The 24,118-nt window shown below is 32.1% G+C and overlaps 1 protein-coding gene and 1 long non-coding RNA gene across 2 annotated transcripts; both read right to left on the bottom strand.

The window, feature by feature from the left end:
* Positions 1-5,026: 5,026 nt before the first annotated feature.
* Positions 5,027-10,862, bottom strand: LOC143198129 (equilibrative nucleoside transporter 1-like). The gene is made up of 9 exons (XM_076407138.1): positions 10,764-10,862; positions 10,506-10,705; positions 9,168-9,414; positions 9,057-9,107; positions 8,682-8,925; positions 6,953-7,140; positions 6,808-6,893; positions 6,551-6,750; positions 5,027-5,259 (listed from the first exon to the last, which is right to left on the bottom strand). Exons 1-9 carry the CDS (start codon positions 10,798-10,800, stop codon positions 5,148-5,150), a joined length of 1,365 nt encoding a protein of 454 aa, XP_076263253.1. The 5' UTR covers positions 10,801-10,862; the 3' UTR covers positions 5,027-5,147.
* Positions 10,863-22,261: 11,399 nt separating this feature from the next.
* On the bottom strand, positions 22,262-23,640 carry LOC143197851 (uncharacterized). The gene is made up of 3 exons (XR_013006090.1): positions 23,367-23,640; positions 22,944-23,305; positions 22,262-22,810 (listed from the first exon to the last, which is right to left on the bottom strand). It is a non-coding gene; the product is annotated as an uncharacterized LOC143197851 (long non-coding RNA).
* Positions 23,641-24,118: the final 478 nt, after the last annotated feature.

The raw sequence follows: 24,118 nt of genomic DNA, 5'->3' as shown, positions 1-24,118 counted from the left end.
CTGTCTGTCTAACATCTAAAGTAAAGTTCTATTGATTTTAGTCACGTCAACCTCTTGGATATTTTAGTGACTACACCTACAGCTTAACATGGGCTCCGAACCACAATCCTCGGCGTTAAGTCTACCGCTGGGCGGGTGACCAACTTTAGATATCATCCCAGAAAACATCCGGTCTTACCCAGCCTGGTTACTGGCGTGACTGGGATCATTTTACTTTTCGGATTTTACACTCTTGCATAGAATAATCACAAACATAAATTTTACGATCATGCCCTGGTAGGATTCGAACTCGCGAGTATCGCAATACTAGGAGAACCGTCCTGTCACCTTTATCACTGCGACACCACGCTAGCTGTCCAACATGTAGAAGTGCTTATTTGGTATCATTATCATTTGAAAATATTTCGACTTTTAAATAAGTTTTAAGACTAATAAAGTTTTACATATATTTTTCTCATCTGCCTTGATCTTCAGCATCTCGCAGTGGCAAGGTTATTATTTTCTAGTTAGATATAAAAAACAAAATGATTAATGCATTTCGGTCTTTATTCATAACACGTCAAAAATCACAAAAAAACACTGTTCAACGAAAAAGTCTTCTATAAATAGCTAAAAGGTTTCTATATATTGTTCAAAAAACACCCACCAAATTTAGTCACTGTCGTTTTTCGACCTCTGCAGCATGCAACATTAGTGGTACTTGTAGTAGGGCCTTGGCATAATTCTGCACAAAATGTCATAACTGCAACCTTGACCATAGAAGTTCCACCCTTTTTTCTCATGTAAAAAGTCAAGATGAAGATATTTATTAACTTTATTTAACTTCTAATGGTTTCCTCCCGTTTTTCAATATCATGGTCATGAGACTTCCACACTTTTTTCACTTTTTATTATATTTCCACCAAATCTGTATACTTACATGTTATTAGTCTCTGTCACGTCATCAAGGTGTTTAATATATTTCCTGTCGCAATTTGTAAATTGGTTTTAGTATCAGACAATATTTTCCTTCTCATTTTATTCTAGTTAAAAAGAGATACAATGCTGTCTGATTTGTTTGAACGTCTAAATGAATGAGCTTGTTAAAGTGATCCGGTTGTCTGACGTATGCAAAATTCTTGAAAGCGATAGTGATAAGAGGTTATAACTCTAACCTATAAACTATTGTGACTTTATAATTAACTGTAGTTTTTAAATGTACTATAATGTTAAAATAAATGTCACAAATGTAAATGACATATGTACAAAATAACTTTGAACAAACTATATTTGTATTTTGACGGCTAACAAGTGTAATAATACTGAAAAACTAAACCACATACAAAACCGTAGCTGATGTTTTCTAAAATACTAAAGAAAACTAGGCCTTTTGTTACGATTTTGAGGAAGAAAATTCTGGTAAAAAATATTGCCAGTGAAAATGTTGGTGTATAATATTTTCTATTTCCTGCAATTTTAGATTATATTTAGCGGTCCCCTCACTTATTTCAATATTCTAATTAGTTATCCAAATAAAATTCGTTTCTACAATTCTTACATAAGTCAGCGCCTGCTTGTTTGAACTTTTCAATTAATTATAAACCCGCAGTAATGATCGCCATTGCAATTATCAGTAATTACACGTTACCAATGCTGATAAAACACCATATTTCATTTGTGCCTTAAATAACGAAACTGAATGCGGGGTATCATAAATGCTAATTTGCCTCGGCTTAATGTAATTACCTCGATTGTTTTATAATTAAAATCAATTAAAATTTATTGCCCCGTGCGTTTGATTTCAGGAAAAGAGGTCTCAGTGCTCGAGTGATTTTGAAATAGTTGGCAAATATCTCGTAATTTATGAAAAATAAATACTTTGGGATTGTCTATATCAACCAAAGACATTGTCCAATAAGTTCGAAGAAATGAAACGAAGGTCATTTCTATAAGAAGGTAATTTTCCCCAGCTTTACGTTTTACGCCGCAGCTCTTATTTTGATTCAGAATCGTAGTCTTTCGAACTAAATTCATTTGACATCCAAATAATTACTGTAAAAACCATGTTGATTGAATAATAGTTAGGCATAGTAGACGTAGCTTTCTGAAATCCGAAATATTGGTCACATATATTCAAAATGTATGAAATGCTTTAGGATAAAGCTTTTAATGAACATCTTTTACTTTAGAATTTCAATTAAGATCATTCTATTTACAGAAATCAATTAATTGTTAATCGATATTTAGTTCAACAAAATGTATTCTATTTCAATCAATGCCTAACCAAACCGAGAAGATGCGAAAAATAAAATCCTTAATAGCAAATAATCATCTGCTCGTTGTCATAAATAACAGGTCAATTGAAAAGTGACCGACCTGACACATAGATGGCGCTACTAGAATTAAATCAATCTATTAGCACTAACCCTCAAAAGATGCGTATATAAATTTGACAGCTGTCGGATCATTAGATTGTGAATTATAGCATTTTGAGTAAACTCGAGTTCTTGCGTCGATATGTGACAATGGATGAAACATGGCTCCATCATTTCACTCCGAAGTTCAATCGACAATCATCCGAATGGACTGTACACAATGACCCCGCTCCAAAGCGTGGGAAAACGCAACAGTCGCCTGGCAAGGTTATGGCGTCTGTATTTTGTGATGCGCATGGAACAATTTTCATTAACTACTTTGAAAAAGGAAGGACCATCAACAGCGATCATTATATATCGTTATTGAACCGTTTGAAGGACGAAATCGCCGAAAAACAGCCGCATTTGAAGAAAAAGAAAGCGCTGTTTCACCAAGACAATGCACCGTGTCACAAGTCAGTGAAAACGATGGCAAAAATCCATCAATTGGGCTTCGAATTGCTTCCTCATCCACCGTACTCTCTATATCTGGCACCCAGCGACTATTTCCTGTTCTCAGATCTTAAAGAATGCTCGCTGGGAAGAAATTATCGTCGAATTGAAAAGGTGATCGCTGAAATTGAGGCCTAGTTTGAAGCAAAGGACAAATAGTACTCCAAAAAGGCGTTGAAAAGTTGGAGAGTCGCTATAACAGTGTATCATTCTTTTCAAATTATTATGTCGAATAAACTAATTTTGTTAAAAAAAAAGTGTTCTACTATGGTAGGCCGGGGACTTTTCAATGACCTGTTAACGTCATTACTTTCATTTAAGTCAAAAAGAAATAAATACGAGTTAAAATTAAAAAAAACATAATGGCTATTTGGAAAAAAAATTAATTATTCGTACATAATAAGTTTCTACTGTACAGATAATAAACATTTTATAAACCTACCGAAGTGTGGTTACTTTTATGGAGGATTTAGGAGATTCGCAACAAGACATAACGAGAAACTTCACTCAGTAAATTGAACATCTCACAAATATTAAAAACTCATATAAGTCTTGTCTAATAGATTAAAAGCCAAAATATAATCGGCGTTAGAGGAGAGAAACATATTTTAAAGGTAATATCAAATATCTGAAAGGCAGTCAACCTTTAAAACACGGACAGTATGTGATCTATCAATTAAAGTAAGAAAGAAACGATGTTTATTTTTCCGTGGTTGAACTATTGAAATAGGCCACCATTCGCCACGAGTACGCTCGACATGCCTTATAACGCTATATCCTTTGGAGCGGTAAAAAGTGCACCGATAATCTTTGCAAAATAGAATCACGTATTCAATGACTATCGAGTTGTTGCATAAAGTAGTCCATTCTCTTATCTACCTATGAGCCAACACATGCCTTACTTGATTTTGCCATATTGGAACGGATGTCTTTTATGGTAAACAATATCGATGCTTTCCTGTCTGTCCCTGCGAAACACTGCCTTCGATCAAAATTACGTGCTCTATTCATTTAATACAATCATCAAAATTTTAGGTTATTTTATGGATATCATTATAATTAAACTCATGAACTTCATAAAATGTCTTTTATTATTCGTAATTACTTCATTGAAACTAATTCTACATTGTTATTTCCTTAAATTTAATACAATAATGTTTAATTCCTGAAGCACTAACAGTTCGATGTAATATTTAGAAAATATATTGAAAAATCAAAGGTTAACAAATATGAAAAAATTTACATTGCCACAATAGAACCTTTTGAATTGGTCATTGTCCTTCCTGAACCTTTTTTCTTTCTTATATATTACTTGAAAGTAGACATAATTAGATTTTACACTGCTATTTTTTTCATTTTTGTTTTTTAAAGATCTATTTACTATTTCCATTCACTAAAACAAGCAACACCTAATTCTAATGTTTCTTCCAACAGTGTATTCTTTTCAACGACATGGTCTAAAGAATTTAATAAACTATGTCACCATTTACTGGTTATAAATAACAATTAATTTCAGTACCACAATTTATTTCGTTGAAAAAATAGACTTCTTACTTGCAATTAGACTGCATTATTGTTAAACAACGCTCTTCTACACTAAAAGGTTAATACACTAAAATATGTAATTTTACTATAACTTCTGCAAAAATAGCATAACACTACAATCCTAAAAACGTAATTCCCAGAAAAACACTTATAGATATATATTTTATGCTAATAACCTCCCAATAAGCACCATATAAGATGTATGCTTAGCTAATTTTAATATCACAAGGTTAATTCAGAACAATTAAAGTTTTTTTTTTGGGGGGGGGAGGGTTGGATATTTTATTTAAAAACAAAAAAAACTCTGCTGCCTGCTTGGTTGGTGCATTGGTAAAGGCGACAGGTCGCGAGTTCGAATCCTGCTGAGGCGCCCTCGTAAATTTATGTATGTGATTGCCCTAGGCAAGAGTGCAAAATCTGACAAGAGAAATGATCCCAGTCGCTCAATTTACCAAGTTGTGTAAGACCGGATGTCTTCTGGGATGATTTCTAAGTTGGTCACTCGCCGGTCGGTAGACTTAATGCCGAGGACCCTGGTTCGAAGCCCACGTTAAACTGTAGGTCCAGTCCAGATAAACCCTCGTTGGTAAAAAGGAGACGAGACAAAATATATATTAATAAATAAAACTCGGCTATACGTTTAATAGATTTATTTCTATAGAAATAATTTTTAACAAAACCTTTTACAAAAAGATTTATTGAAGATTTAGTGACCAATATGGTTATAAATACGAAAAAGGGTAATTTCATCTTATATCATATCATTTTAACAGCCAACACTCCCAATGGTGAGAAAGCTGTACTAGCAATACTACTGAAGAACATACTGATCAGCATTCCAAGCTCTACTCGTTTTTCAGGAAGCATCCTGAAAAAATAATAACAAGATATAAAATTTCAAAAGTCACGATTGTCATCTATATTGGAGTGGTTATTGGAGTAAAACTATCCAACATAGAATGCGGCAACTACTGCATAGATATCATTATATGTGATTAATATTTGACATTATAGAATATTTAAGCTTGTCTGCTGGATGACGAACTTTAAAGGGCTTCTCATTATACTTTCGTTGGACCCCCAGTAAAGATTGCAGCGTAAGACAAAATAATTAATTATGCTTCGTTAAAAACTAATCCACATACTGCATATTTTAATAGTCTAGTCAACTTTACATTCAACTGTCAAGCATAAAAATATTTTTGAACCATTTTAACCGCATGACGTTAGATGACATACAGGCTATTTGTTTACCAATTATAGAAGCTTATGTCAAAGGATAACATACCATAAAACAGGTTGATTACAAGGTGGGGAATTTCGTTTCATTAAGCATCATGAACTGCGGCGGTAATGCAAAGTCTGACGCCGACTAAACGATATTTAGCAGGTCGAGGAGAAATCAAATCGAAATCAGAGACGCCCTCTAGGCAGACAGTTCACGATATTCTTGATCCGATATGTTAGTTCGAAGAAAGTGACTAGATTTGTACAAGAATAAAACGATGATCTCATAGAATAGATGATAATTAGAAAAATTGAGGTGAACGCTGACAAAACTGAATCAAATAATCTTGTAGATGAAAATAAGGTTATGTAAATCAAGCCCTAAATATTTCACATATAACTAAGCGGTCTAATATATCATGTGTGTATTAGAATTGTGAATTAAAATTGGTTATATTTTAATAGGACCACAGTTAGCAAGTTATGTTAAATTTAAAACAATAGCTATATAATATCGCAACGTTTTCAACAATATATTGCCTGCAAATATTCAAAAATGTTTTAAAAACAGACATAGCGTTCAATGAGACGCTACACCTTCTTCTCGTCTTCTCTGGCATAGATGTTGAGGCTTCTAACAAAGTGAAGAGCGATAATGCTTGAGAACTAATGAAGAAAGGACTAAAATATTGACAACCAACGGATCACGAGTAATAAACTTAATTGGCCAAGTTTCAGGAGATTTTGCCTCTCTAAGATTGTCAGTATAGATTAATCGAATTATTACAATCATGGCTATAATCTAACATTCGTGGTTATCGGATTGATGATGATAATGATGAATCTTACAAAAATATGAAAAATTGTAATTGAATATAAATTGAAATTCTTCAAAATTAATTCACGCTCGTCCGACTAACATCACTACATACCTTATTGTCTTCATCAGCATCATACTAGCTATGAAACCCTGAAAGAAGAAATAAATCGCCATTCCCATCGAATATTCCCAATCGTGATTTATCAACACTGGTAAATGATGTCTTGGCTGTGCGTTGGACAAAAATACAAATATAGAAGGAATTATTTCATAAGCTATCACCAGTCCGTATAAAATTGGAACAGGACAATCCTAAAATATTTATTGAGTAACTATCTCGAACATAAATATAAAAAATAATTCACTAACCCAATTAAATTTGCTAAATATCAGACGTCCCACAGTGTTTGCTATGGAAGGAATCAAAAACGTACAAACAGTTACAAAATACTGATCTAAAATATAATAAAATTGCAATAAACACCCAGTAAAATATCTACAGATCATCACTTACTTGCCCAGATATTATTAGAATCACTTTCGTACTCAGATACCACCAAATTATAGATAGATGCCAAAGGAGCCAATATAAACAAGGCGTTTAGGAGAAGCATATGCCTTAGATGCTTCACCACCCCAAATAATTCTTTTCTGTCTCTTATTTTTTCTTTTTTGTCCTCGCTGGATGAATTGTTATAGTACCTAGAATGATTAATAGGTTATAGTCTATTCAAAGTATTTTTACTACATCAACTCCGAATTTTAGTCCAGTTTGGCTTTGACATACATAAAAATTACGATCTGATAAAATAATTGAACACAAATTTTATTACTACAGTTAATTATACAGCCACAATAATTGATAGGTAAGAGTTAAAACCTCTTAACACTACTGCATTAAATAATTTAGCATACGTCTGACCAACAATTCAAATTTGGAAAAAAAATTCTGTCTGGAAACTATACATAAAAGGTTTAGGAACATGCAGCTTTTTGAAGGATGTAAGATACACTTTCATATACTCTTACAGGGCATAGGGTTTACATGGTGTAAAAATAACTTCCAGACGTTGCCTTAAAGATAATTCAATCTTTAAAGGCATAAAATAAGAGCAAGAAACAGAACATTGTGGCGCTATTGGCAAAACAGTAACAAAAAAGGTGTAAAAACAACAAAAATTGATGGAAAAAGATAAAATAGTTTAAGTTACAATATTATTGTATTAGATTAGATTTTGTTGGTCATTATATGTATTGGTTATATTCCATCAAAAACTGTTTGCATTGCCAACCATAACACCTTCGGTTTGGATGTGTTTGAACATGTTTTAGACAGATTAGAAATTAACAGATTAGTGATTGAATTGGACAGTGAGTTGGAAAGTGAAAGTGACCGAAAGAACCTTTCAGAATATGTGATAATGCTGTGCAATGCTGGAAATTCCTAAGACAGAGTAATGAGAGTGGAAACAACTAAAGGTATGCATATAATTAATTGAATATAACTATAGAAAATGGTTTTGTAGGGCGTGAAAGATTTGTGGGCACATATATGATTGTAATTATTCAAAAGTAAACATGAGCATTACGTTAGAACGTATGAGGAGAGAATGAATACTAATTGTTTTGTAGATATGGTAAATGTATTAGACAGAATTCAGGGATTAATTTTAGGAAGAATGGTGTACACATATAATAGCAAAACATATAAAACATACAGTGATACCAAGATGACTTGAGAAGTAAACGCCCCATCGAAGGAAACAAGAAATAAACGTAAAAAAGCAAATATGCTCTCGAATGATAGTAAAATACGTTTCTCAGATATACAATTGTTAATTAGGTGGATTAAGTGTCCAGGGAGATGCCACTGTATAAAAAACGCGCCTAGAGACTTTATCTCATGGTTGGTATGGAAAAGAGTTCAATGAAAGCAAAACAAAGCAAATCTAACCTACAAACTATTATACCTGTGTTCTTAAAGGTAATTTTAAGTCTGATAATATAGGCATTAAATATACTATAATGTTAAAATAAACTATTATTTGATAACATTTTTGTTAAATTATTTTATTTAGATAAGAATTTTTTTGTATGTCAAAGCCAAACTGAACTAAAACTCAGAGTTGATGCGGCAAGATTGCAATGTCTCGACGTCAAAATATCCATGACGCATTACTAAAAAAAACATTGAATACACTATATACAGCATTTTCTTGAAATAACAATGTTATCATATTTACCGAAAGAAACCTGTCTTTCCAGCGATAACTGTTAAAATCGTTGATATAAACATAAGAGCGCTGCCGGTGCAGAAATAAATCATGGCAGATCCGGTTGGTGACGGTGATATTACGATGGATATTAGTCGCATTACAGCATTAAACATTCCTGCGAAACCTTCCCCTACAAGATAGGCGTTTATATACATCGGTGGTAATTTTGAGAATAATCCGAATTGCCCGGCAGCTCCAAAAGATATGGTTGCTAAGATGGAAAAGCTATTAGTTGCAATACATTTTTATAGAAAGCTATTAAATGTACGTGTGTATACCATTGATTTCAATTAATTATTACTATTTTACTCATCTAATATTAATAAATAGATCGATACTTACACATCACCATTATCAGTACAATCATGGTGATAATAAAGAACAGCTGTTGCCCTAAAATACAATTAATTTTTAAGTAATACTTCAACAGTCTGCTAAGATGAATACACTTACAGTTATCTGTATTAACATTCACGAAAATTGCTTCAATGGAGAACAACAGCGTATGAAATGCGAGAGTAAATATGATTCTCGTCATCGCTTTTACTTTATGTGCAATGAATGTCAATAGGAAATTGCTTAGAACCATAGGTAAGGTGGTATAAAGTTGATTGAGCGATACGAAATTTGCCTGTAGATAAGTCCTGTCGCTGGCATTGCTGCTGTTCGAAGTTGTGTTCCTGAATTTGTACATCCAGTACTAAAAATGTTACATTCTGTTATGACCTGAACTTTCAGTATCACTACATAGTATAAAACAAAGTCGTCTTTTCTGTCCCTATATCCCTATGTGCGCTTAAATCTTTAAAACTACGCAACGGATTTTGATGCGGTTTTTTTCAATAGATAAAGTGATTCAAGAGGAAGGTTTATATGTATAATACATGCATAATATACTAAGGCAACATTGCTAATTTTAGAGGTTTCTAACGTGATGTCGTAAATTAACCTATTTTTTTAGGCTTATTTAGCAATTAGCAAAAACGCTGCCTAACCCTACGAGTTAGATCAAATTAATGTACTACAGTATTGTACACCATAAAAAGGTCTACAAAAAAGTCCGCGATGGTATATGTTTATCTTTTAGGGATAACCCACATTAACCATTTTTATTGTTTACTTTTTACGTGAGAAAATGGCTTATTTACGAAGCTATTTTAAGCAATACGGCATTAATCCTTATCGAATTAAGTACCTTAAATACAGTGTGCAATTAATATAGATCAATATGGTTCCTTACAGCATGTAAATTAAACAAATATTTTCGGAGATATTACAAATTTAAAATTTGCGTTTAAAAATGTGTAATGTAATAAAAATTGTATGAATTTAGATATTCCAAAGATAGCAGGAAATCTTCATAGTAAGTATAGGGGAAGAGGAATTGTTTTACTCCAAATTTAATGCGTGCGGGCCAAGGGCAGTAATGAATGAACCAAAAATACTGGATCGATTTTAATCATGTTTTCATTGAGTGACATAGGCATATATATTTTATGCCCGTGCAAAGTCGGAGCGGGCCGCTATGTTTTTATATACAACGTTCATATTTTTTCTGTAGTGTATTTAATTTAGTATCAGCATTGCACCCGTGCGAAGCCGGGGCGGGTCGCTAGTTTTATTATAAACTTCACTGAGTCTCATTTAACTAACATTAATATTTTTTTAGGTAGTATTAAGTATTCCCTGACGATCTATTAATGTTTATTGAATAGATATGCTAATATGACTTATTATTATTATTTGGGGTCTTTTATATGACAATATAATTAAAAGAAATAAAAATCTTACCTCGTTTGCTGTAAGAAAATAGGAATACGGCAAAATGTGCACTAAACCCAACAAACCAACTACAAAGAGCACAAAATAAAATTGGTCTTTTGGTATATTGCTACTGGTTTCTTGTTCGTGCTGCTTGGGGTGTTTTTTATGTTCAAGTTTGTATTGAAGTTCCTTCTCGATAAATTCATATGGAGGGGGCTGCTCTTTGACTGGCAATATATCCGAAATAATACATAAAATGATTTAACTTAATAATTATTTACTCACAATCGATGGAATATACGTTTTCAGCTAGTCCGTCCATAGCAAACTAATGTTGATCAACACTCATTAAAATATAATTAATTATTTAAAATACCGACGAAATTTATGTATATTTAAGAGCAGATAAGGATCCTTATCGTTGTTTTTATAATATTAATCAAGAAAAAAAACAATAGACACTTAAAAGAAAATATATGTACGACAGTCACCAAGAAAATAACAAATTGGTCTTATAAATACTAGCAGAAAATGGGAATTGGAACTAATATTTTTAATCATAGTTAACTTGGCATAAGTTAAGTAAAAGTCGTGCTTTATCGATATTCCAATGAAAATAACCAAAATGCTATAAAAAGGTACAAATATACAAGTCATGAATATGAATATGTTGAAAAGCAATAATATTTGTTTATTCCTATGACTTACAGATATTTACATTACATTTATGATAACAAAAGAATGTATCTAAAGTTTAAAAAATTCGCGATGTTTATATGATTTATGGAACTGAATCTTATGGTCCATCCATACGAATGTCCGACCAAGGCTGAGCGCTGTGTCCAACTGTTGTGCGTCATTGATGTTCTTTTATCCATGTATTCGATCTTAAGTACTCTTTGTAAACTCCAATTACTTTAGCAAGTCCTTTTTTAGTTTTTGGTGTTAGAGAGAGTTTAAGACATCTTGTATTGTTTAATGACACCTGTTGTATAGTGTTGAGCTTCTTTAGTACCTGCTACTCCTTAAAGAAATTCGAGATTTGCTAAAAGACCTTAATCTAGAGACAATGCTGTGCAACTCAGTCAAATACATTCAAAAGAAAGAAAAAGATAATGAAGTGTATACTAGAAGTGTACTAGTCAACACTGGCTCTGTATAGGGTTTTATCTATTATTTAAAATTAATGATAAACATTAGAAATCATAATACTTACTGTCCAAATCTGATACAAGCCTACATAACGATTATTTGACGTCACTGCATAGACAATTAATTTATTCAAATTAGGGTTTAAGTGATTTTCCATATATAATTAAAAAAATAAACATTAATTATTAGGCACTCAAATAAACTTCGCTTAATCGCATGATATTTCATTGTATAGTACTTCGGTTTATTTGATTAAATATTAAACTAATGAAACTGTCACAAGGTCTATCTCTAATTTATTCATCAAACACTTAAAAAGTACTTTAAAGTACTACTGCCAGTTTGTACAATAACGAATACTGATTACAGTGATTGTAGATAAACAAAATATTCGGTATATTATAATATTAATAAAAAACAATTTGCATTAATATTAAATAATATAGATTCATTATTTAGATTATTATAGTATTTTTATTTTCATTTCATTGCTGAAAATTATTAAAATTTATATTAATAAATATTTTTTATTCGATCTTGAAGTAGACAGTAAAAGTAAACATTAATTAACTAGGTAACATATTGGAGATATTGTTTATCTTTATTGGCTAAAATTATTGTTGACAAGTTTAAAGATGCCCTTTTTTAAGTTATAGTAACCTATTACAATACCTGAGGATTGTACAGGGTCTTCAAACATATTTTTTTTATATATAAAGCCACATCACTACAACATAGTATAAAACAAAGTCGCCTTTTCTGTCCCTATATCCCTATGTGCGCTTAAATCTTTAAAACTACGCAACGGATTTTGATGCGGTTTTTTTCAATAGATAGAGTGATTCAAGAGGAAGGTTTATATGTATAATACATGCATAATATACTAAGGCAACATTGCTAATTTTAGAGGTTTCTAACGTGATGTCGTAAATTAACCTATTTTTTAGGCTTATTTTGCAATTAGCAAAAACGATGCCTAACCCTACGAGTTAGATCAAATTAATGTACTACAGTATTGTACACCATAAAAAAGTCTACAAAAAAGTCCGCGATGGTATATGTTTATCTTTTAGGGATAACCCACATTAACCATTTTTATTGTTTACTTTTTACGTGAGAAAATGGCTTATTTACGAAGCTATTTTAAGCAATACGGCATTAATCCTTATCGAATTAAGTACCTTAAATACAGTGTGCAATTAATATAGATCAATATGGTTCCTTACAGCATGTAAATTAAACAAATATTTTCGGAGATATTACAAATTTAAAATTTGCGTTTAAAAATGTGTAATGTAATAAAAATTGTATGAATTTAGATATTCCAAAGATAGCAGGAAATCTTCATAGTAAGTATAGGGGAAGAGGAATTGTTTTACTCCAAATTTAATGCGTGCAGGCCAAGGGCAGTAATGAATGAACCAAAAATACTGGATCGATTTTAATCATGTTTTCATTGAGTGACATAGGCATATATATTTTATGCCCGTGCAAAGTCGGAGCGGGCCGCTATGTTTTTATATACAACGTTCATATTTTTTCTGTAGTGTATTTAATTTAGTATCAGCATTGCACCCGTGCGAAGCCGGGGCGGGTCGCTAGTAGTTTAATAAAATATAAATAATTGAGTTAAATTATTTTTTGTTATTATAAAAAACCAATTTAATACCGTATTTCGTTTGCTCCAGATAACTACACCTAATAAAACCTCTTAATTCCGAACAAGAAAAAGCAATAATCGCCGAGGCACCAAATATACCGAGACAATTATAATGAATTAATTTGTTTAAAAAAAAATAGTTATAAATATACGGATGACGTTCGTGTTTTTTGGCAGCCGACAAACTTGTTCGGAACTCGTGACAAAAATGACCTAGTAGTTTACTACTACTATCCGCTTTCTATTAAATTTAACCAACTAGTTATTTGTGAATGGAGCGTTACAATCCGTTTTAGTGCATCGAATGGGTTCACTAACGTATTGACTAACGCGCTAATTTTAATTATAGTCATCAATTTGGCATATTCTCGGTGAAAAGACGTGTAGAGTTTTTTTTTGGTGTAGTTATTCATATGTAACTTAATTAAAACAGATGACATATGTTTGTTATTGCTAATTATAGTTATGTTTCATACCCATTAATTAATTCCTCGTCATTTCAGATCACCTAGTCATCAAAATTATTAAAAACATGTTGATTCCAAATACTTCCTTTTTTCTGTAGTCGTTTGTCATCTTAGTAATAATGCATTAATATTGTTTCTTCTTAAATTAGTCAACAACACGTTGCAAATACCGAGCTTGAACTTAATAAACAGATAAACGAACATATTTACGACATACGACACTTACATAGTATATTCAAAGTTTTTTTAGTAACTAGCGACCCGCCCCGGCTTCGCACGGGTGCAATACTGATACTAAATTAAATACACTACAGAAAAAATATGAACGTTGTATATAAAAACATAGCGGCCCGCTCCGACTTTGCACGGGCATAAAATATATATGCCTATGTCACTTAATGAAAACATGATTAAAATCGATCCAGTATTTTTGGTTCATTCATTACTGCCCTTGGCCTGCACGCATTAAATTTGGAGTAAAACAATTCCTCTTCCCCTATACTTACTATGAAGATTTCCTGCTATCTTTGGAATATCTAAATTCATACAATTTTTATTACATTACACATTTTTAAACGCAAATTTTAAATTTGTAATATCTCCGAAAATATTTGTTTAATTTACATGCTGTAAGGAACCATATTGATCTATATTAATTGCACACTGTATTTAAGGTACTTAATTCGATAAGGATTAATGCCGTATTGCTTAAAATAGCTTCGTAAATAAGCCATTTTCTCACGTAAAAAGTAAACAATAAAAATGGTTAATGTGGGTTATCCCTAAAAGATAAACATATACCATCGCGGACTTTTTTGTAGACTTTTTTATGGTGTACAATACTGTAGTACATTAATTTGATCTAACTCGTAGGGTTAGGCATCGTTTTTGCTAATTGCTAAATAAGCCTAAAAAAATAGGTTAATTTACGACATCACGTTAGAAACCTCTAAAATTAGCAATGTTGCCTTAGTATATTATGCATGTATTATACATATAAACCTTCCTCTTGAATCACTCTATCTATTGAAAAAAACCGCATCAAAATCCGTTGCGTAGTTTTAAAGATTTAAGCGCACATAGGGATATAGGGACAGAAAAGGCGACTTTGTTTTATACTATGTAGTGATATAATGAGCAACAAAACCTAATCGAATGCTATTGTAACTTTTACCTTGTTCCATCAATTTTTGTTGTCTTTACAGTTTTTTTGTTACTGTCTTGCCAAGAGTGCCACAATGAACCATTTTGAAGTATTTTCAACTACATTCAAATGTTCTAAATATACTTAAGATTGATGAGTATCTAGGTTCCAAAGAGATGATGATTTTACCATATACACATATATCACAAAACCGTATTTCCGATTAGTGTTTCAACCTTAGGCGGATAAATTGGTTTTGAAAAACATGAAAAAAAACCAAGGTAACTCCTAACCCATTATATCCATTAGGGTACTACCTAGCTACTAATAACCGAAAATACCACACCAAAAAAGGAAAATTCTAATTAAGCCTCTCCGGCGTATAAGTTACCGGCCAAAAGCAGCCTTAAGGTCAAAGAGATTGTTTCATTATATGAGTTGAATTTCAATTGCAACGCTACTATTTATCGGCCGCGGGGCCCCGTGGTACCGCTTTTTACTAATATTTATCTTGTTCAATCGAAGAAAATGGTGTATAAGGCCCGAAGCCTTCTCGCGCAGCTTTTACAACATGACGCTTATGCAAATCAATGCTTTTTGATCTGATTTATTTGTTTTCTTATAGTTAATAATTGTGCTATTATGGCTAATGCTTTTAACTTGCTAAATGCGAATGGTTAATCTGGTGCAAATTATCGGTCTGATACATGTTGAGCGTGTCATTAGGGGCTTTTAATTTTTCGTCGATACAGAGTATTGATACGATCGGCAATATGTCTTTATTATGAACGATCTTTATATACTGATTAAGTGTTAATTACTTTAAATGGTGCTCTCTATATTGTCTATCCGATATAATCTTAAATTCATAGAGGTTTTAACGTTAACACTTGTAATGATGTTATGCTTTTTTGCATGTTTTATGATGCTTTTCCACACCATCCATAATGTAAGGTTTCTAGGCGCGTTTTCTTATGTAGTGGTATCCCCCCGGAGGCCTAATCCACCTAATTAACAATTGTATATCTGAGAAAAGTATTTTACTTTCATTCGAGAGCATATTTACTTTTTACGTTTAGTTCTTGCTTCCTTTAATGGTGTGTTTACTTGTCAAGTCATCTTGGTATCACTGTATATTTTATTTCTTCTTCTACTATCTGTGTACACCATTCTTCATAAAATTAATCTCCGAATTCTGTCTAATGCATTTAGCATATCTACAAAAGAGTTAGCATTCCTTCTCCATTCATACGTTGTAACCTAATGTTCATGTTTAATTTTGAATAATTACAATCATATCTGTGCACACAAATCTTTTACGCCCTACAATACCATTTTTTACAGTTATATTCAATTAATTATGTGCATACCTTTAGTTGTGTCCACTCTCATCACTCTGTATCAGGAATTTCAAGCATTGCAGAGCATTATCACATATCCTGAAAGTTTCCTTCAGTCACTTTCACTTTCCCACTCATTGTCCAATTCAATTACTAAACTGTTAATTTCTAATATGTCTGAAACATGTTCACAATTCCACCATTTATCAATTACTTCGTCTGTATGCCTAATCGAGTCCATTCAAACCCAAGGTGTTATGGTTGACAATGCTTCCTACCACATATCCAAACAGTTTTTGATGAAATATTCTTCTCGACCAGCATATATCTGCAATTAATTATTAATAAATATAATGATCAACAAAACCTAATTGAATGCTATTGTAACTTTTACCTTTTTCCATCAATTTTTGTTGTCTTTACAATTTTTTTGTTACCGTCTTGAGTGCCACAATGAACCATTTTGAAATATCCAAGTTTCATCAAGATACACAAATTCAAATAGTTTATCTTCCTTGGTCTTATTTTATGCCTTTAAAAATTGAATTCTTTTTGAGGCAATGTCTGGAAGTTATATTAAACTTCTCCGAGTGTTATCATTACACCATATAAACCGTATGCCCTGTACGAGTGTATAAAAGACAACCAGACGGCATGAAAAATTATTAAAAGCAACATTGATAAGAGATTTTAACTCTTATCTATAAACTGTTGTGGCTGTATAATTAACTGTAGTTTTTAGATTTACTATAATGTTAAAATAAATTATATTTCATAATATTTTTGTTCAATTATTTTATTTAGATTAAAAGCCAAACTGAACTAAAACTCAGAGTTAGTTCGGCAACATTGCAATATTTCGACGTCACAAATATCCATGATGCATTACTAAAAAAACTTCGAACAGACTATATAATTAAATTCATATATTTTTTAGTTAGCTCTGACTCTCAAAGGATGCGTGTATAAACTTGACAGCTCTCGGATCATTAATTTGAGAATTATAGCATTTTAAGTGAAGCATCTTTTGTTATTGTGAAAAAAATGGATAAACAATATGGAAATATACAGTTGAAGCAAAAACCTTGCTTGATGCCGAGTTTCTGGACACTACCCCAGGAAAACCAACCATCAAGGATTGATATGCTAAGTTTAGACGTGGAGAAATGAACACTGAAAACGGTGAACGCAGTGGACGCCCAAAAGTGGTTGTTACCGACGAAAACATTTAAAAAATCCGCAAAATTATTTTGAATCACCGTAAATTGAAATTGACCGAAATAGCAGACACTCTAAAGATATCAACTGAACGTGTACATCAGATCATTCACGAATATTTGGGTATGAGAAAGCTCTGTGTAAAGTGGGTGTCGCGCGAGCTCATTCTTGACCAAAAACAACGAGTTGATGATTCGAAGCATTGTTTGACGATGGCCAAGCGTAATAAACCCGAGCTTTTGCATCGATATGTGACAATGAGTGAAACATGACTCCATCATTTCCCTCCAAAGTTCAATGGACAGCAATCCGAGTGGACTGCACACGACGAATCCGCTCCAAAACGTGGGAAAACGCCACAGTCGACTTGCAAGGTTATGGCGTTTGTATTTTGGGATGCGCATGGAATAATTTTCATTGACTACTTTGAAAATGGAAGGACCATCAACGGCTATTATTACATAGCATTATTGGACCGTCTAGGGGACGAAATCGCCGAAAAGCGGCCGCATTTGAAAAAAAAGCAAGTGCTTCATCAAGACAATGCATCGTGCCACATACCGTGTCAAATTGGTCAAATGGAGCTACGAACTGCTATCTTATTCACCGTATTCTCCAGATGTGGCCCCCACCGACTATTTCCTGTTCTCAGATCTCAAAAGAATGCTCCCTGAGAAGAAATGTTCGTCGAATAAAGAGGTGATCGCCGAAACTCAGCCCTATTTGAAGCAAAGGTCAAATCGTACTACAAAAATGGTATCGAAAAGTTGGAGGGTCGCTATAATCAGTGCATCAACCTTCAAGGGAATTATGTTGAAAATAAAATTGCCAAAAAAATGTTTTACTATGGTAGACCGGGGACTTTTCAGTTGATCTGTTAAGTAATTACTAGCGAATAAATTAAGTGTATCAAAACACGTTGATGTAACAAACATTTTTAAGTCGTTTTCTACACAAAAACTAATTTATCACGATAAAAACATTGATTGTCTCGATGAAGAACCTGGGAAGGACTGTCAAGCGATGCAAACAACCCGATATTCTCCATTAGATATTCATTTTCTGCGTTAGATTAATGCCCCAAAGTAGGAAGTAATAAGTTATAAGTAGCATTATGGGCAAAAGGTATATTTTAACGAATAATTTGTTGGTTGTTTGTTTACCGAAGCCATGTTGGGCGGTTTCCGTGACCGCGAGATCGATTAATTTCAACTGAAAACTGAAAGTGATTCGATCGTTCCGATTTATAATAAATTGTTGCCGTTTTAAACAAGTGCCTACCTTTTATCGTGGGTTTATATGGGAAGACTGTAATTTGTACTCTGTCACGAAAGCCTATCGGAACATTTTTCTTGTTTGTTCGTTCACGACAACATCTCATTGGTTAAAAATTGAACGTGTCATAATTTAAAGTGTTTATTGTCAATTTTCTCCAATAACTAATTTAATCGACTACGTTGGTCTATTTTCAAACGGCATTCCTTCAGCTAGAATGCTATTTGTTATTTTGTTGGTATATGTTTCCTTTTTCATATATTCCCTGCTACCTGCTGGATAAGCCGCGATATTTGTTCTTGCATTACGAACGTTGTTATCTATATGTCATATATTTTTTCGTTCTAACATTAATATGTGTATTACAAATGTATATTATACATGCTACTTGTGAACTAATGTTCGTAAAAACAAGTGATTAATACCAATAATATTCAAACTCTTCGAGAACCTGCTCTTAAAATGTTTCATATAAATTATTGAAGAAAAAATCGTAAATCGGAAATCGTATTATGCCAAAACAGCGAAATTTATTTTCAGATTTATTTGCAACAATTAAATTAGAATATTAAATGATACATAGAGTCCATCCTATGTTATTTTGTACATACGTCATCTAAGTTTGTGACATCAAAATGTCGTAATGGTGCCTTAACATCTCTGTGTTTTAGTTCAGTTTGGCTTTGACATACAACAAAATTCCAATCTAAATAAAATAATTAAACAAAAATACTATTATCAAATATAATTTATTTTAACTGTATAATAAATCTAACGCATATATTACCGAAGGACTTAAAACTACAATTAAGTACACAGTTATAATAGTTTGTAGGTTAGGGTTGTGTTTGATTATGTATACATTGAACTCTTTTCCAAACCACTTATGAATTAGAGTTCTAAGCGCATTTGTAGTTGTATTCTCTGGAAGCTTAATTCACCTAATTAACAATTGTATATCCAAGTAATATATTATACTTTCATTAGAGAGCATATTTATCTTTTACGCTTAGTTCTTGAGTGCTTCGGTACAGTGTTCGTAGATCGTATTATGCCAAAACAGCAAAACTCGTTTTCAGATCTAATTGCAACAATAAATTACAATATTAAATGACACATAGAGTCCATCCAATGTTATTTTGTACATACGTCATCTAAGTTTGTGACATCAAAATGTCGTAATGGTGCCTTAACATCTCTGTGTTTTAGTTCAGTTTGGCTTTGACATACAACAAAATTCCAATCTAAATAAAATAATTAAACAAAAATACTATTATCAAATATAATTTATTTTAACTGTATAATAAATCTAACGCATATATTACCGAAGGACTTAAAACTACAATTAAGTACACAGTTATAATAGTTTGTAGGTTAGGGTTGTGTTTGATTATGTATACATTGAACTCTTTTCCAAACCACTTATGAATTAGAGTTCTAAGCGCATTTGTAGTTGTATTCTCTGGAAGCTTAATTCACCTAATTAACAATTGTATATCCAAGTAATATATTATACTTTCATTAGAGAGCATATTTATCTTTTACGCTTAGTTCTTGAGTGCTTCGGTACAGTGTTCGTAGATCGTATTATGCCAAAACAGCAAAACTCGTTTTCAGATCTAATTGCAACAATAAATTACAATATTAAATGACACATAGAGTCCATCCAATGTTATTTTGTACATACGTCATCTAAGTTTGTGACATCAAAATGTCGTAATGGTGCCTTAACATCTCTGTGTTTTAGTTCAGTTTGGCTTTGACATACAACAAAATTCCAATCTAAATGAAATAATTAAACAAAAATACTATTATCAAATATAATTTATTTTAACTGTATAATAAATCTAACGCATATATTACCGAAGGACTTAAAACTACAATTAAGTACACAGTTATAATAGTTTGTAGGTTAGGGTTGTGTTTGATTATGTATACATTGAACTCTTTTCCAAACCACTTATGAATTAGAGTTCTAAGCGCATTTGTAGTTGTATTCTCTGGAAGCTTAATTCACCTAATTAACAATTGTATATCCAAGTAATATATTATACTTTCATTAGAGAGCATATATATCTTTTACGCTTAGTTCTTGAGTGCTTCGGTACAGTATTCCTTGTAAAGATATTTTGATATCACTATATGTCTCCTTAGTTTGTTCTATTAATACCTGTATACATCTTTCTTGAGAAAACTGGATTTAATCACTGTATTATCCTTAATGCATTTACCATATCTGCAAAGAGTTACTATTCTTTCTCTCCTGACACATTTTAACCAAATGCTCATGTATATTCTGAACAATTACACACATATCTGTACACATAAATCTTTTACACTCTACAGTAACCTTTCCTACAGTTATCAACTATTAATTATATACCTTTACTTATTTCCACTCTAATCACTCAGTCTCAGAAACATGTCATATTCGGAAAGTTTCATTTAACTGAATAACTAAACTGTTAATTTCCATCTAATGGTGGGTACAGACCCGAGCATTCGGGGCGAATTTCGTGGGAAAATTGAAAATGCGCATGAGCAGAACTGAATTCGGCGATCCACAATGACTTTCAGCGCTTGCGAACGAACAGAACGCAGTTCCAGGAGCTGCGGATCTGGCCAACAAATTTGAGCGAACGTCGGAAAAATTGGCGGGATTATGAATGTCGAGCAAATCGTGTAATCTTGGGACTGAATATATCTTGTGGTGATTTTGGATCATCAGAAGATATATTCATCGTTATCGTCAGATATATTGATCGTTACAGAATTGTAAATGTTTGAAATCTCTTCACGAATCCATAAATAGAATACTAAAGCCGTAAAAACATAACAGTTTTATGTTATATTGTTACCGTAAACTTCAAACGAATTGAATTTCAATATTATTCGTATTTTCTTCCTTATCATCCCTTTTTTTATTATGTTACCGACCATACTTCAATAATTTGACATTCTTTTAAAACCGATTAGACGGTACATATTATTTTAGCAATAAAAATAGCTTTTTAGGAAAACAACACTACACGTACCGTCGCAAAATGTTTCACAAGACATTTTATTTTGGCATGCCATTATGAAAAGTATGGTTATAAACAAAAGAATACGCGCCACCGAGTCAAACGATGAAAACCGTCAAATGCTTTTTGGAGACCGTAACTTTCGAAGAGGCACCGAACGCGCCATGGTTTGAGGATACATTTAAAATCATCGTGGTCCGGTAGATTGACTATATATACCGTGCCGACGCGCGTGTCCCCAGTGTTAGAAATTTATGAATATTTTCAGTATTGCTTGGGTCGTCATAAGTACGGCTGTGTCTTATTTATAACCAAACTTTCAATAGTGTTAGTATTCGAGGCGTAAAATATACTATGTATTAGTTATTAAAATAAAGGGTAATGTTATAAGTTTTATATTAAGCTATATATATATATAGAAATATATATAGAAAAACAGTAAAGACATGACATTAATTTACAAAACATTTTAGATGAGGTAAAAAGAAAAATACAGCATAATACTAAATTTTTATATTATATTTATTTATATATTTTAAAATTTAATATTAATTTTAAATTATAAATTAGAAGATATAAAACAATGAAGCTTAACTATGCTATAAACTATTTACTAAATTACCACATATTTGAATATATACAAATAAAATTTTATAACAACTTTCTTGTAGATACAGTCCTTTATACTTCTCAAACTAATTACTAATTAATTACAATACTATAAAAGTTGTAATAGAAAATTTCTAAATAAAAGCAAAAATAATATATTTTACGGAAAAAGGGCTTACCGTCTAAAAAACACCACCATAGTTAATGAAATTAAGGACTCAAGTACCTAAAAACTCAATGATGTTAATATTTTGTGTTTTATTTACATTTACATATATATTTTTCAACCATTTTCTTTATTTCTGCTTTTCTCTTCTTTTATATTTTGGCAGATAGATTACTTTTCCTTATCAACAAATCATACAGCTGTAGCAAGTACAATCCTTAGTCTGGGATTCATATTGGCTACTAATGTTTGCTTCAATATTGAGTCTTATAATATTCCTATCAAAAAAAAAACTTATATAGACAAACTCAAATTAATTTTTTGTCTGTAACCCCTCTTGACTTATCGTACCCTACCTAAAATTCATCCGTAAGATAATAATCATATCGATAGTTTTATGGAAAATACTACCTTGATGATAACGCCTTATACAGTGATATATAAGCTTCTTGACTCTTCTTGTCTCGTGTTTTCAAAATAGTTCTTTAAGCAATATTTTTTATCTTTATCATCCTGTGACTTCCATCTTTCAAAGCCTTGCAAATTCTTAAAATATAGATTAGATTGTTTAACATCTATATTATAGATCCAACAAAGATGCTGCCGAAATTCAGTAAGTATGGATACTAAAATCATTAAATCGGAGACACAGAGAAGGCAGATGATCCTTCTTGTTATCGGCTTTAATTGTGCAGCAAGCCCATGGTGAAACCTTTATTTCTCTTGCTACTAAGTATGCCACATTACAAGCTGGACATATTAATTTACTTTCACTGCAAAATTCAAGTAATTCAATTATTTTATCCTATTTGTAATAACTGAAACTAAACCTACCTTTGACTCTCCATATTTGTAATCCTGTTATAACGCTGATATGTTAAACTGAAAGACCTTCTTTTAAGTAAAAAGGAACATCAAAATGTAACTTTAAAAATGCGATATCAAACGCTTTAATAGTTAAACAAATAAGTGCCCAACGTTTAATCAAAGCAATACGATATATCCCCATTTCTTTTGAGAAACGCTTGACTTGCAATATCATGCAGTGTTACCAAATCTAAGGGCAATATTATATATTGTATTAAATACTAAAACAAACGTATCTACTCTATTATTTTTTTTTTCAAAACAAGATCTTAAAGTTAATGTCAGAAAGTTAAATATATTATTTTTCTAAAATAAAATACATCCATAAAGCAAATAGCCTAGCCGTAAATTTGGCAACATCGACTTTTAGAATTACGGCTTGCGCCGACGAATATAAGAATAGTTCCAAAAGTAGCCGAATCTCCACGATGATTTTTAGTTTATAATATTTCCATCACCGCGAACGGAGAGATATCCGCCGAACCTATAGTCGAATATTCACGCGTGGTCTCGCGCTGAACCCCGAACCGTTCGCTTTGTTCATGCCCGTACTCACCAGAAGAAACAATATTATTCGTTACGAATGAACTTGACTCAATTCCCCAGCTTGAAATTAAATACTCACCATTCTATTCAATACGGTAATATTTTTTGTGGCATTTCGAAGGTTACCATATACAACAAGATCAACGGTGGCGTAGGAGGCTCGACACTCACTT

This window comes from Rhynchophorus ferrugineus, unplaced genomic scaffold (genome assembly GCF_030347505.1).
Source record: "Rhynchophorus ferrugineus isolate W39M unplaced genomic scaffold, kcgeb_rfMv2 rfM6, whole genome shotgun sequence".
Classification (NCBI taxonomy): domain Eukaryota; kingdom Metazoa; phylum Arthropoda; class Insecta; order Coleoptera; family Curculionidae; genus Rhynchophorus; species Rhynchophorus ferrugineus.
Note: the sequence above shows the minus strand (reverse complement) of the source record. Positions and strands in the feature narration are given on the sequence as shown.

Coding starts and splice junctions, on each gene's coding strand:
- LOC143198129 (XM_076407138.1), bottom strand. CDS start 10,800: ATGGACGGACTAGCTGAAAACGTATATTCCATCGATT. Junction 8,926..9,056: donor TGTACTGATAATGGTGATGT/GTAAGTATCGAT, acceptor TTTCCATCTTAG/CAACCATATCTTTTGGAGCT. Junction 6,894..6,952: donor TTCTAATAATATCTGGGCAA/GTAAGTGATGAT, acceptor ATTATATTTTAG/ATCAGTATTTTGTAACTGTT.